We start from the raw sequence: 15,329 nt of genomic DNA, 5'->3' as shown, positions 1-15,329 counted from the left end.
ACAATATTGAACCTAGATCAGTCACAGGTTTTTAGGTCCAATATCTTGTGAACCATCAGAACTTGAAATACAGATTCTATTCTATTGGATAGCAGGGAAATCACTCCACCCACCTTGAGTGCACTTTAGTTCTTGCCTGAGCAGGTTGTCAGATATGGGAGTTCAAAACCATGACATGAGTTTCAGAAAAGCTATCTTAAATTTGTAAATAGCATGTATAGTTGGACTCCCTATATGAAGACAGTTGTCCCCAAACTGTGAGGTGCACCCTGTTGAGGGGCACAGAGGAACATTCGGGGGTGCACATTGGCGGGGCCTAAGCCATCCCCCACGGGTGATGGGGTGAGGAAGGAGCCCCACTCTACCCCATCTCCATTCCTCCCTGAGCCCAGCTCCCCCTGCTCCACCAACAGCCCAGCTCCGCCCTCATTCCCTCCCCATCTCCAGCCCAGCTCCACATCTAGCCCCAGCCCCAGTTCTGCCCCCAGCTCTGCCTTCAGCCCAAGCTACTCTGCTGAGCCAACTGGGCAGTAATGGAGGGGGGCGCAGACAGATTCCATTACTGGTAAGGGTGTGGGGAGAACAGGAGAAGTTTGGGCACCACTGTATTATGACAACACCTGGCTTCACAGGTGAAAGGATTGAAGTAATAGTTTAAATCATGTATTGGTACTAGCATTTAAATATATAGCTGTTTATACCTCAAATGCATCTTTAACTAGTCTTGCCATTTTCATTTAATGTAGTGTAGAGAACACTTAAGGCATGTCTATACTACAAAATTAAATCGACTTAAGTTTGCTTGACCTACAGCCACTATAGTAATTACATCCGTTCTTTGTGTCCACACTATGCTCCTTCCGTTGGCGGTGCATGTCCTCACCAGAAGCACTTGCACCAACTCAAGTGGGGCATTGTGGGGTGCCAACGGGCTGTGAAAGGCAGCAACAGGCAATGTAAGCAAGCACAGACACTGCATCGACCTAACTACATCAACCTTAGCACTACAGCTCTGAGGTGGAGTTATTAGGTCAGCATAGCAGGCAAGTTAAATCAGCAGGAGGAAAATTGTAGTATAGACACTTACACAGCTAGGTCGACGTAAGCTGTCTTATGTCAACCTAACCTCTGTAGTGCAGGCCAGGCCTTAGTGGTGTAGAAATAAATCCAAATACACCCTTTATCGTATCATAAAGGTAAGCAGAGTTGTCTCTCACTACTCACAGGGAGCCTGTCTCAAGTAAGAAGGCAGTATGTTTACCTCTTAGAACTGTACTTTAAGAGTTAAAATGAATAGTATTTTGCCTGGAGATTATGATTAAAAGTGTGTGTGTGTGTGTGTGTGTGTGTGTGAAATATCTGATTGGTGATTTTTTTTTTTTTTTTCTTTTAGGTGCCTGAATACTACAAAATAATAAAGAAGCCTATGGACTTGTCAACAATCAAAAAAAGACTGCAAGTGAACCATCCACTGTATATGAAACCAGAAGATTTTGTGGCTGATTTCAGACTGATTTTCCAAAATTGTGCTGAGTTTAATGAGGTCAGAAAAGTAAAACCATATAGTTTTACAAGCTTACATATTTCCAAGAAAGCAGAATTTATGACAGGTGGTAGAATTTCTTGATGCAAATGATATAACAACTTTGTGAATTAATCTTGCTTTGGTTATGAGACTTATTCAATTAAGTTATAGATTTCACTTGAAATTACTTTTGTATTAGATTAGTATGTAGTAGAGACAGTTCCATAGAAGGAAGACGGGAAAGAAAGCAGTAGCAAACAGTTTGGTTTAATTGTTATTATATCAGGATTAAATATGCTTTAATTCTTCTTTGAGTAGATGCTGATGTGTATTCTAATTAGGTGTGTGCATGCCCCACGCTCCAGAGCCTTTTCCCTAGCAGTACCCATAGAGGAGTGGCATTCATGCCTGTAGCTCCTCCCCTGGATACATGAGGTGGCAGCGCCCCAAACCCACTTGGTTCCTTCATACTGCCCATTTGCTGGAGTTGGAGCTCTATGCAGTTATTGCTTCACAACCTCACAAGTTTATATCTTAGCGTAGTTTGTTGTATATAGCTATCCTCCCTTCTTTGTCTCAAAATGGCTTGCTTGCTGCTCTGGTTCTTCAAGACACCTACTTCCACGTGGCCATTCTACCGAGTCACAGGAAGTATCTTTGCTTCATGGTAAGAGACTGCCACTTTCAATACATGATTGTCCCATTTGGCCTCTCTTCTGCCCTCTGAATCTTCACCAAATGCATGGTGGTAGTCATGGCATATCTGAGGAGGAAGGAAATCCATATCTTCCCTTACCTCAATGACTGGTTACTGCAGGCTCCAAAGAGGAGGTTCTTGCCCACGTTGACACCACGCTACACTTCCTTGACCGTTTGGAACTCATTCTAAATATCATAAAGTCAACTTTGGCCCCCACTCAGCAAATAGAGTTCACTGGGGCCCTGTTAGATTCAACGAAGTCGAGGGCGTTCCTGCTGAGCAACCACTTCCAGATGATTCTACAGCTGTGCCTCAGTTTGCAATCACAGCTGTCAACAACAGTCCACATGTGCCTGAGCCTATTGGGTCACATGGGAAGAGGGAGCTGGACCCTCCCCCTCCACAACAGCACCCAAGTGGTCCATCTTGCCCAGTTACGCCTTTGTCCTCTTCAGATGGGGCTCAGGACGGTTTACAGCCCTGCTCTGTATTCGCTAAACAGGTTGGTTCACCTTCTTTCATCAGTCCTGGAGTCCTTGCACTGGTGGGAGTCCCCATGCAGTGTGTGCCAGCGGGTCCCCTTCACTCGGCCCTCTCCCACCAAATTAGTGGTTACCATCACATCCCTTCTGGTTTGGGGAGCACATCTGCACTCACTGGAGGTGCATGGTCTGTGGTTGGAACAGGAGACTTTGCTTCCTATCAACATGTTGGAGCTTCGGGCCATCCACAACACGTTGTGCCTTCTGGGACCAAATCAGGCATTCAGTGTTCACATACTCACAGATAATATTACCATGATGTGCTATGTGAACAAACAAGGGGGAGCCCACAACAGAGCATTCTGCCTGGAGGCAATCAACCTGTTGTTGTTCTGTATCAGATGATACCACCCCAGTAGCTATCCACTTACCAGGGGTCTAGAACCATCTCATGGATCATCTCAGCTGGGTTTTCTCCCTGAGCCATGAGTGGTCCCTGAAGACTGAAATCTTTAAGACGGTGTTCACAACATGGGGCGTCCCCACGATCGACCTCTGTGACAAAGGAAAACGAGAAATGTTGCCTATTTTGCTCTCTGGAGGGGCTCAGCCCGGGCTCCCTCTCCAATGCTTTCCACTGCAGATGGAAGTCAACTCCGCTGTACACCATTCTTCCCTAGGTTGTGGCCAAACTCAAGGCAGATTGAGCCAGACCTGTCCTCCTTGCCCCAGAGTAGCTGAGGTAGCACTGATTCTCTGATCTCCTCGCTCACACAGGACCATGGCCGCATCCAGCGACCAACTCCCTGCACCTCAAGGTGTGGCTCCTGCATGGCTGAATGAGGAGGAAGTGTTTTGCTCGGAGGCTGTCCAATAGGTCCTACTTAACAGTAGGAAGCCTTCCACTAGAACAGCCTACTTGTCAAAGAGGAAGAGGTTTTCTGTGTGGTCCTTGGCTCGTGTGACCCACTGGGCAGAGGCTTCCATCTAGGACATCGTGGAGTACCTTTTGCATCTTCAGGAATTGGACCTAGCACTCAGTTGTCTGAGAATGTACTTGGAAGCAATATCTGCATTTCATCTTGCCTGTCCATTATTTTCTCCAATGCCATGGTGATGAGATTTCTGAAAGGAATACTCCACCTGCCCCTTGTGGGACCTGAACATGGTTTTAGTGGGTCAGATGGGGCCTCCATGTAAGCCTCTTGCTTCCTGCCTCGTGTCCCAGAAAACTGCATTCTTGATAGCCATTACCTGTGCCAGGAAGTGAGAGAGTTGCAGGCCCTGATGGCTGGTCCTCCTTACACACAGTTTTCCAGGAACAAGATTGTGCTTTGGCCACATCAGAAGTTTTGTATCCAAGTTGGTCTCAGTTTCACTTGAACCAGGCAGTGTATTTGCCTGTATTTTTCCCCAAGCTGCATTCCTCCCCAGAAGAGCAATGCCTCCATACACTAGACGTTAGACACTGTCTAGCCTTCTGTCTGAACAAGACGGAACAGTTTTGTGCTTCGCCTTGCCCTGCTCATATCATATGCAGACCATATGAAGGGTCAAGCGGTCTCTGTGCAGACCATCTCTAGATCGATAATATCTTGCTTCAATACTGCATACGAGATAGCATCAGTTACACCCCCTCAGTAGATTTGGGCGCATCTGACGAGAGCACAGGCAACTTTGGTGGCGTTCTTCAATGACATTTCAATATTGGACATTTGTAGGGTGGTCACAGGGTTGTCTGTGCATACTTTTGACAGATCATTATGCTATCACTGCTTCTTCCAGAGCAGACACTAATGTCAGAAGAGTAGTCCTGCAATCCTTGCTCAGGTGGACACTAAGCCCCCCCCCCTCCAGATGGGGTTCGCTAATCATCTACTTGGAATCCATGTCTGCATCTACTCAAAGAAGACTAAACGATTACTTGCGGTAACTGTGGTTCTTCTAGATATGATGCAGGCGTGTATACCACAATCCACCCACCGTTGCCTCTGCATCAGTCTTCCCCCGAACATTCTATGCAAAGGAACTGGGGGGGGGGGGGGGGCTGGTCTTTGTCGCTTCATATAGCCAAGGGAGGGGCTACAAGCACAAAGCATGAGCGCCATTGTTCTACGGGTGCCGCTAGGCAAAAGTCTCTGGCTCCAGCATGTGCACAAACCTACTTGGAATACACATCTGCGTCACATCTCAAAGTGCAGTTACAGTCAGTAACCATTTCTTCTATGGAAATGGATAGGAGCAGATTTAATATGGCTTCTGTCTGGTGAAAGGCACAATCCACACCAGTTACTTAAGCTTAATTAGTTGAAAACTTTAAGAACATTTTAGGACACTGTATTACTACCTTAACTAAGTATAGAGCATAAATAAAGCAGATTAGAGCAGGATACAGCAATGATCAGTTACCCAGTCCTGTGGCACAGGTAGTCTGTTTCTGTTCTCATCAGAGCCATTCTCGTCCAATCTGGTAGGGGTCCTGCATTGCTCCACATGTCCTTTATACCTTGTCTCATAACATCATACAGGCACCAATTATTTAAAATTCCTTATCTGTAAACATTCTATTCTAAACACTTTCATATGCGCACTATCCTAACTCTAGTACATCTTTTACTTATCCTTCAAAAACTCTAATTGGTATCTCTTGTCTTTTTAACCATTGCTACCATACTCCTTACTCAATCTAGCTGTCTTTTCATTGCTTTCATGTGTCTTATTCTTATCTTCATCTTGTGACCTTGGACTTCACTAGTTCTGTCTAGTTAGTATCCATCCTCCCTAGTCCAAGATCTTCACCTGGCTAGTAAATCTCACACCTTGTCTGGTTTGCTTTGCCCTGTTATCTACACAAACCAAGAATCCACTGTAGATAAGAGACAAACCAGCTTTCTGATTTTTTACAACCGTGAAACTAGTTTTAGCAGAGTTTTGAGAGCAGTCATCTTGACACACACAGAAAACAGAAAAAATCCTTTTTTCATTTCTTAAGATTATTATGCAGACTTATCTAACAGTTATATATTTCTTTATCTCTCTCTCTCCACCTGTCTTAGACTCACTGCCTTTTGCCTCCTATCTGCAGAATAATATCCTTCCCACTGCCCTTCCTCCCTTCCCTGACCCCTCAATGAGTAGTGAGCCTTTCATTCCCCACCCTCCTTGTCCTGCCCTTCAGTCAACCTCTTAAGTACACTGTGGCTTCTGACTGCTATACCAAGATCTCCTTGGCCACTGCTGGCTTTCTTAGACATCTGCTGATTCCTCATTTGAAGTGAGGGGTGGAACTCTGGGGAAGGGACAAATGTCCCATGTAGGACAGGAAGGAAGGGTAGTTCTAGCAGGAAGGAGGGAAGACCTGACTAGAACTGGCTTTAGCTATTAGCCTCTGCTTAAACCAGGAAGCTGGCCATGGCTGCTGATGTGAAACACCTTGGGGCTGGTTAGTGTGCTAAGGTATAATCATCTATGTTAGTAACATTTTATATTCTGCAGTGTGTGTGAGAGAGGCGGGAAAAAAATTCCACTGGCCAGAAAAATGGCATAGCAGTCAAAGCATCTGGTACAAAATACTCTGTCTTCTTAGTGGCACAGTTGACCAAACCCTTCCATTTCTGAAGTGGATAAACTTTATATCATGTATGATCTCTTAAGTGGGTCTTTCAGTGGAAATCTTAAACCAATGATCCTGTCCATCTTGAACATTAGATTTTATGTCAGTTTTGTAAGAGAAGGAATTAGTTGTGGTGTTCTTGGCCAACATTTCCCCTCTAGCACTGATTTTTGCAGAGTTCTGTGTGCTGGTTGTTTGCCAACCATGTCCCAGAGATGTCTGTGTCTTATTGCTAGTTGATTTTAGCAGTTTGCACTTTGAGATTCTTTGGGTGCTATAAGTGTCAAACTATTTTATGATGCACTGATTATTGTAAACTCACCCAACAGCCTGATTCAGAAGTGGCTGATGCTGGCATGAAACTTGAAGCCTACTTTGAAGAACTACTAAAGACCCTTTATCCGGAGAGAGAATTCCCTATACAACCCTACTGTCGGAGTGAGAGAGAGAATCCAGAATTTAGTGATGACTCTGATGATGATTTTGTACAGCCCAGGAAAAAACGCCTCAAAGGAGAGGAGCGCCAGTTGCTTAAATGAATGAGTCGCATGTACTGGAATGAATTTTTTAAAACTAGACAAATATTTATCAACTGTCAGTTGTCAAGAGGAAAAGTCATGACCACTTTGACCTGTACATTTGTGGATGTTTACTAGACTTTATACCCTTCCCCTAAAACAGAAATCTACCAGGGATCAAGGCATTTGGAGAGACTGTTCTCTGAAGTTCAGTCCTTGCATCCTACTTGTGGAACGTCATTAAAACAGCGATCTGGAATAACAGCTGCTCAAATTCATTTAAAGAAAAGAATTTGTACAGAATTAAACTTTAAAATGTTACATGAATTCAATGTGTGACTTTCTCAGTTTCAAGAAAATGTATTATCACCAGACATTAATTTTACCAAAGGCATGTGGCTGGCCATAATTTGTTTTGTACTGTACTTAACCCCAAGCCATGATAGCACATGGTGTAATTTTGTTGTCCTAGGAGAATGACTGATACAATGGAAGTGTAGTTGCCCCCTAAAGAAGTTACTGGTGATTTAAAATGTAAAGGGAGGGCTGTATTAAAATCTACTTTAAAAAATCAGGGATTTGTTTGGGGTGTTTTTATAGGTGAGGAAGGTTGTTCCTTTCATCCCAGCAGTTGGATTTCTCTTGGTCAGTATGCATTACTGCAATGAGATGCACTAAAATGTCTCTGAAATGTCCTCTAAACAAGATCAGACAGATTCAATGTACATGTGCTAATGGAAGTTAATGGCATAGTTGCAAGGAAAGAATGATTACTTGTACCTAGAGTTGGTTAGACAATTTATTGAACTTCTGAAAATGTCATCTTTGGAATGCAGTCTTGCATTTCTCATTCCTTTCATAGAGGTGGTCGTAGTGATAGCTCCTGGATGATTGAGTCATCACTATAACAATACTTCTTCAAGTTGGAAAGCATGAGACACTGTTGTTCAGCTCTCCTCCTCCTCCTCCATGCCATTTACCTCACTAGCCCTCTTGTTGCACTGTTTGTGAAATATGTCAACCCATGCTCCCTTCTCAAGCAGTTATTTTCAAAGCACCACCTACCTATCTGTGAGTGCTCCACAGGCCAGTTAGAAGCCCTAATTCAGGTTGGTCTTATGTGGAAACTGAACTTCAGAAGCGCAGCTTTATCCAAACTATTCCCATTTGTGGAGCACTATGGTAGCTGTCTACACCAATACTGCAGGTAAGCAAACAGCTGTGATGTTCTGTATAGCACAGATAGGTTGCTGCTCCAGTGTACAAGATAGTTGTTACCACAAGTTTAGAGGCTGGCCACAAACATTGATGACTACGTGGTGGCACTGCTCTGGAGTGAGGGGAAGAAACCGACTAAAGGTGGGCATTATAGCAAGGTAAGTAGTATTTGCCTTAGTAGAAGGGTGGCTGGTAGTGCCCCTTTCTCTGTAGGTTACCTGCCATTTTTCATTATAAAATATTAGGAAGTTTGTAGCAGGCCCTTGATATGCAGCAGGGATGAAGTGAGAAGGAAAAAGGGCAGAGGCAGGGTCACCTCCCCTCTGGAATAAGAGCTTTCTGCTGCTGCCTCCTGAGGTACCCTAGAGCCCAAGTAGTAGTAGCAGTATGTATTCTATTGCTGGGGGTTCTAAACCCTCCTAATACATGAGGGGGGTTGCTAAAAGTAAACATTAACTATTTTTAAAAATCTAGGAAATTACCTACAGAAAAACTGTCCTTAAAATTAGTTTAGGTTTTAGAGTAATAGTTGCCTGTTTTGTTACTTTTATTTTGGTTCTCCAGAGTGGAGTGTAGGGCAGCTGCAATCACAAAGGAGTTTGGCGAGGGCTGATTTTGAGTGAATTATCAATGATTTTAAATTTACAAGTATCAGGGGGTAGCTGTGTTAGTCTGTATCCACAAAAACAACAAGGAGTTGGGTGGCACCTTAAAGACTAACAGATTTGTGGACATAAGCTTTTGTGGGTAAAAAACCCACTTCTTCAGATGCGTGGAGGTTTCAGGACTGTACATCAGTCAACTCACCCTTCGTGCCCTTGTTAATTTCATTGAAAATTGGTGTGACCATGGAGGGCAAAGGATGGACTGGGGAAGCGATTATTAATGTTCAAGGCCAGAAGAGACCATTGTGTTCATCTAGTCAGACTTCCAGTATAATACCGGTCATAGAACTTCCTTAAATTAATTCATAGTCCAGATCTTTTAGAGAAACAGTCTATGTTGATTTTAAAATGGTCAGTGATGGAGAATCTACTATGACCCTTGATAGATTACCCACTGTTAAAAATGTACACCTTCCAGGCTGCATTTGTCTAGCTTCAGCGTCGTCCTATTAGAGTATGTTATACCTTTCTCTGCTGGGCTGAACAGCCCATTACTATATTTGTTCCCCATTCAGAGACTGTAATTAAGTCATCCCTAAGTCATATCTATTTTACTTACAGTGAGTGAGTTCCTTAAGTCTGTTTTCTAACCCTTTAATCATTTACTTGACTCTTTAAACCCTCTCCAATTGTCAACATCCTTCTTGAATTGTTGACACCAGAATTGGACATAGTATTCCAGCAATGGTTGCACCAGTGCTAAATGTAGAGGTAAAATAGCCTCTCTATTCCCGTGTTTATGTAGCCAGCATCACATTAGCTCTTTTGGCTACAGTGTTGCACTGAGAGTTCATGGATACTCAGCTGATTATTCATCACCAACCCCAGCTCATTTCAGAGTCCGTTTCCTAGGATTAAGTTCCCCATCATGTAAGTATGTTCTTTGGTCCTAGATGTATACACTTATATGCAGTTGTACTGAAACAATTAGTGTGTGTGGCTAGGCCCCTGCCCTGTGGTTGCCGTTTGGTCAAGTGGCTGCAAAACACAACTTGCCTCAGGAGAGAGGCTATGCTGGAAGGCAAAGGCAGCACTCTACAGGTACACAATAGAGACGCTGGGCTATGGGTATTAATCTCTCCTTTCCTCAGGGCATTCTGAGAATTGCAGCTGCAGGGAGCCCCCCAGCTCCCAGTCCCTTCCCCTGGCAGTGTCTTCTAGTTGCAAGCTGTGCTGTCAGGTCCAGCAGCCTCTGTGGAGGCAAAGGAAATTCTGTGCAAAAAAAAGTTAATTTCTGCCCAAATTCTGCATGTGCAATAGCACTACTCACACAAGGAGTACTTCCCTCATATCATGATGCATCAGCTCAAGATTGTATTTCCATAGTGAGGCCAGTGTCCGCTGGCAATGTAATAGTAGCTTACTCATCTCTAACACCTAATTGTCAGTCTCCTCTCCACACTTTGAGATGGACCATTGGGGGAGGGGGGGGAAGAGGTGAAGTAACTCTCCCAAGGAGTCAGCAGCTCTGTGCCAGAGGCAGGATTAGAAATCAGGACTCCTGCCTGAGCCCAGTGGTCCATTAACTGAACCCTAGCCTATCCCTTTGATTAAAATAATTCTAAAGTGTTGCTGTTATGCTGAATGTGTCCATTAGCCTCAGTCTATCACAGACTGTGGCAGCCCAAGGGAAGCTTTACTTTTTCACAGTAATGAAATGCAGGTGTTTTGAAAAGATGAATGACTGTGGAATTTTTAAAAACCACTATAGTTTTCAGAGATCCAGCATACAAACCCACCACAGTTATGCAGATTCTGGGGGCCTGATCTGAAAAGCTGCCCTCTTCACCCAGCTTCTGTATAGAACCATATTTTGTATTTGCTGTTTTAAGTGGTTTCTGTACAAATTTCCAGTCTTACAGAAATATCCACTAGTGGAAGATGTATTTTTTTTTTTTTAAGTGGGGAGACCTAGCTTTGTGCTAGTATCCCTGCTTGCTGATAGAAAGCTGCCAGCTTCTCTCTCTCCTAATGGAAAAATTGCAGCCAACTCTAGTCCTGAGAACAGTGTAAGGGCCAGAGCAATCACCCGAAAGCCTCATTCTGAGGGCAAGGTGAGGTAGGTGAAACATGCCTGTGTGTCAGTCTCAGTGATGGGGGTATTTTTTCCTCGAGGAAGGGCTGTTGTATTTTATTAGTATGTACGTACTGTAAACCACATTGCCATGGCAAAAACCATATTCCACTCCTGAAGGAAAAACACCCTCACCATTAGTCCAGCTGTAATGCAGGTATGACACCACCATCCCAACTTGTCCAACACCAGTTAATCCAAGAGGGGACTAGGACCCATGTATTTTAGTAGCCATCTTGTGGCATAGGACTAATACTGAGAATAGTAAAGAGGCTTCAGGGGTGAAGGAGAAATCTATTTATTGAATCACAGGAAAGACCATGCACCCAGCAGTTTTTCCAAATGCATCCTGTAGATAGCATGTAGCTTGTATGCTCTTCAACAGTGATTATACCTCCTCCTTTCAGCGGTTGCTGGAAAGTTCCTTTTTCTCTCCCACAAGAACCAACTTTGAGTGTCTTCATTCATTTCATTTGCTAAAAAATGGAAAGATAAAAATGCAGAGTCAAACAAAGAATGGGGGCATATGGACCAGGAGCAGGTTCTGCTCTCAAATAAATTTTTTTGTGTCCAAAAATCCTGCCTTGTATCTGCACGACCCATACGCTATTCTGAGATTGTTCTAAGATTAGAATCTGATGCAGAGGCTGGATATTTTCAGCCTATATCTCTTTCAAATAACATTGAGCTGGCTTTTAAAATTACTCTTGAAATATAGCTGCACCACCACTACAAAGCAGATTTGGAAGGCACAATGTAGACATTGCCACCTGAAAACTTGACTCTTGGGATTAAATGTCATTGTGTGCTTACAATCTCGGTTCTTATATGGCCCCCTAGCCGTACTATCAGAGAGTGAGGGGCAATGCATTCATTAGGCCAGATTCTGAAGCCATGAGTAACTTTATAAACAGAAGTAATCCCATTGCATACTTGATTATTCCTATTAACATCAAAGTTACACATGCATAAGCATTGGCATCCTCCCTGCTGAAACTAAAGGCTGTGGCCCTAATCCAAGTAACTTTGCATAGTTGATTATTCCAATTAACCTCCATTGGACTAATCCTTTGTGAAAAGTATAACTGGTAGCAGAATCAGGGTCATAGATCTTGTCTGCAAAAATGATGTCTATTGAAACGTCAGCTGTGATATTAGCTCACAAGAATGCAGTCCAGTTTCAAGGAAGAGAGCCCACCTCATTAAACAGTCAGTTAAACTCCCATTTATCTATAGGTCACCATTAGATAAGGTCAGGTCAATTATAGATAGATCAAAGCTTTTCTCTTACATGTAATGCAATTTATTGGAGTGTTTTTGTTTGATTATTGCAATACCAACCATTTCAGGGTTTAAAGAGTATGCTAGCCTGCACAGGGCTGCCTTTTACCACAGAGGCAGATTAAACAAACAACCTTAAGTCCTTGTCTGAAACTGGATTTTTTGGGAGGGTGGTGGTATTCTGCCAAGAGAAAAACCCCTTCAGTTGGCAAGAGCTATGGCGACAGTGCTCTGGCAGCCAAGCTATGCCAGTATAGCTATAAGGGAAAAGCATTTGTAGTAGAGACAAGGGTTTAGGTAGAGCAGTCCAACCTGTGTGTGTAAAGACACTTCTTTTGGTTTGCATGCTTTATATGGATATAGGAGATGATGGTTTTAGGAGCCTCTAAACTGATTTAGTTAAATCAATATTTTCTCATGTGGACAAAGCTGTAGTTGTGTCAGAAATGAGCTATTACACACCTGGAGCGCCCTTCCTTTGGTCTCTATGGGCAGAGTGAAGGCAGAGATGGCACACACCACACACATGCCTGAGAAAAGGCACAGGGCCCCGAGGAACGAAGCACTCATGAGAACCTACAAACAAACAATTCAAGCATCAGCTCGATGCTGCAATACAAGATTAGTGTCAGGGGGCACATTAGGAATCAAGACCTGAAATGGACAAGAGACTAAAGGATTCAATGATAGACAAGAAAACAAGCTGTTCTAACAGCTTCCAAAAAGAGTAACACATGCTAACCAGTTCCATTCTGTACAGAGAGCTTTATACAGGTCAGGAGCAGCTTGGCCACAGGCTACCCAAGAATTCCCAAAAGCTACACAATACATTTTGCATATTCTTTTTCAGGTAACTGATAAATGTATACAGCTTTAAGGACAAAATTCCCAAAAGCTACACAATACATTTTGCATATTCTTTTTCAGGTAACTGATAAATATATACAGCTTTAAGGACAAAATTCCCAAAAGCTACACAATACATTTTGCATATTCTTTTTCAGGTAACTGATAAATATATACAGCTTTAAGGACAAATTATGATTTGCTATAAATGTCACAATCCACGCATAGCGACACACACCACTAGAAAGTTTGACGAACGTGGTGCTGCATGAGGCTCAAATGTTGGGAGAGTGAACGGTGCCTCAAGAAGCTGCCTTGTTACCATGACAATTTACTGAGTATAAGAGTCATTTTATCAGAATTGCTGTGGTAACCACTGCTTGGAGAGGCCACAGCTGGGGAATGATAGCAGTTGAGGCCAGGCTCAAGGAGAGGGGCAGGGGCCAGGGTTGGGGCCTGTGCGTCCACAGCCCCAAGGGAACTATGCATGTATACCAACAGCTGTTGTCCACTCCCAGGCCCCCCCTCATGCTCCACCTCCCGTTGTGGCCTGAGTAGCAGCTCCAGCTCCCAAGTCCTCCTGCTGCTACTACATTATAAATAAGATAAGCTTTTAATAGCTATTAAATTATACATTGGGGGAATGTAACCATTTTGTGATTTGTGTCTCACCTGTCAAAGTCATGAGCCACCACTGATGTGGGTCTATTGTTGGCAATGACCACATATCGAATCCTAGTTTCCACATAAATATCAAAGACCTAATGTCTTGGCAAAAACAAAGGTTAGTATGTACACGTGTGTGCACGGACCTATGCACTTCCAGGAGATCTGTGGGTGCATCTGAGGGCAACACTGGGCATAGAGTTTACCAAAAACCAGAACTGTGCCCACAAAAACAAAGGCCAGTGCTGAAAGCTCTTCCAAGGTAGCTGAAGAAATAGCAGCCTAGGGCTTTTTTTTTTTTTTTTCCCCATTCCCCATCACTGACAACCGCCACCTCATACCAGGATGATAACAGGAAAAGCATCTTACTTGTGCTATAAATGGTGCCACCATAGCTCCAATCCGACATAGTGAACCACTTGTCCCCATTCCCAGAGCTCGTATTGTGGTAGGGTAAACCTATAGCAAGACAAAGGGCTTAATTCAGTACCAGAAAGAACTATGGCATGCCATTGGTTCATGGGGGCTCACAGCACAAGAAAGGACAGCTGTAGGGGGAGATTTTCAAAGGGCAGTAAGGCTCCCAACTCTCTCTCTCCCCTGTTGAATCAGTTTAGGTTCGTCCAGTGGTTCTCAGCCAATGAGCCGCTTGCAGCCCAATCAGCACACAGCTGCAGCCCATGTGATATCCTCGGAGCCATACAATTAGTATTGAATACAGCTCACAGTGGTAAATAGGTTGAGAGCCACTGGGTTAGTCTAATTAAAGCTGGAGCAGACACTAAACTAATCCCTTAGCCTTAGAGGTGGTTGCTCAAGGTCAGGGTTGCAGAACAGAGATATTGGGGATGCTTCCATGGCCACGCTCCATATCTGGCAGAAAGGGAAAAGTAGTGTCCAGGGCTTTGAATCCTTACTCACGTATTAGACAAAAAGCAACCTAAAAAGAACCGTCAAGACTCCAAGGATTATGCTTTTTGCCGCGCCTAGGCCCTGTTTCAGCAAAGCACATAGGCATATGTTAAAGCATAACGTGGCGGGGGCTGAGTAGTTTATTGGTTAGAAATATGTTTGTAGAAGGACCAAGAGGGGTTTCAGTCTCACTAAGCCACTCCAAGAGAAGGATTCCCCAATTGCTTTCCTTCTGCGAGGGGAGCAGTCTCAAGAAGCATTTTCCAGGCATTGGATGGGCTTCATTGTCCCTTTTTGTTAAACGCTCTCAGGTTAGTGGTTTCTGACACATCCATATCTGATAATGGACTCCCACAATTCTAAACCACCAAAAGGTTAATATATTTATGCACTGCAGGTGCATTCTTATAAGCACAATTGTGATATACAGAATTATTAATGGTACAGAGATAGTAAAGCAGACTCTTAGATAATCATATAGTTACAGTAACTTTGCCACAGCCGAGTAACATGGGAAAATTCCTGAGAATAGGCAAATGTGCTTTTATTCATTTAATACACTTCATAAGAATAGCCATACAGGATCAGATCAATGGTTCATCTAGCCCAGTATCCTGTCTTCCATTAGTGGCCAATGCTAGGTGCTTCAGAGGAAATGAACAAATCAGGTAATTCCCATCGCCCGTTCCCAGCTTCTGGCAAGAGCAGCTTAATGAGGAACTTTCAGAAGGACCTACCTCTGCTGTGTAAATGTAGATGGTGTTGAAGTTTGCTGCTACCAAGGCACGCAGCATGAAGAGAAAACCGATCAGACCCGTACTAGGGAGAA

At 43.6% G+C, this 15,329-nt stretch overlaps 2 protein-coding genes across 3 annotated transcripts in view; one reads left to right on the top strand and one right to left on the bottom strand.

Annotated features, from left to right (window-relative positions):
* TRIM24 (tripartite motif containing 24) overlaps positions 1-7,412 on the top strand; it is a 153,297-nt gene extending 145,885 nt beyond the window's left edge. The window contains exons 18-19 of the mRNA XM_054033664.1: positions 1,394-1,543; positions 6,650-7,412. Coding sequence (XP_053889639.1) covers positions 1,394-1,543; positions 6,650-6,859 — 360 coding nt within the window. The 3' untranslated portion in view covers positions 6,860-7,412. The remainder of the gene's footprint in view (positions 1-1,393; positions 1,544-6,649) is intronic.
* Positions 7,413-10,955: 3,543 nt separating this feature from the next.
* The window catches only part of SVOPL (SVOP like), a 33,043-nt gene continuing 28,669 nt past the window's right edge, over positions 10,956-15,329 (bottom strand). Inside the window, exons 14-17 of one of the 2 annotated variants that reach the window (XM_054033616.1) lie at positions 15,238-15,319; positions 13,958-14,047; positions 12,539-12,652; positions 10,956-11,271 (exon numbers count right to left, since the gene is read on the bottom strand). In XM_054033616.1, the coding sequence (XP_053889591.1) occupies positions 11,260-11,271; positions 12,539-12,652; positions 13,958-14,047; positions 15,238-15,319 (298 nt within the window). In that variant the 3' untranslated portion in view covers positions 10,956-11,259. The remainder of the gene's footprint in view (positions 11,272-12,538; positions 12,653-13,957; positions 14,048-15,237; positions 15,320-15,329) is intronic. The other variant, XM_054033625.1, reaches the window with a different exon arrangement.

Source organism: Malaclemys terrapin, chromosome 1 (assembly GCF_027887155.1).
Source record: "Malaclemys terrapin pileata isolate rMalTer1 chromosome 1, rMalTer1.hap1, whole genome shotgun sequence".
NCBI classification, from domain to species: domain Eukaryota; kingdom Metazoa; phylum Chordata; order Testudines; family Emydidae; genus Malaclemys; species Malaclemys terrapin.
This window is presented reverse-complemented; position numbering and strand designations above follow the sequence as displayed.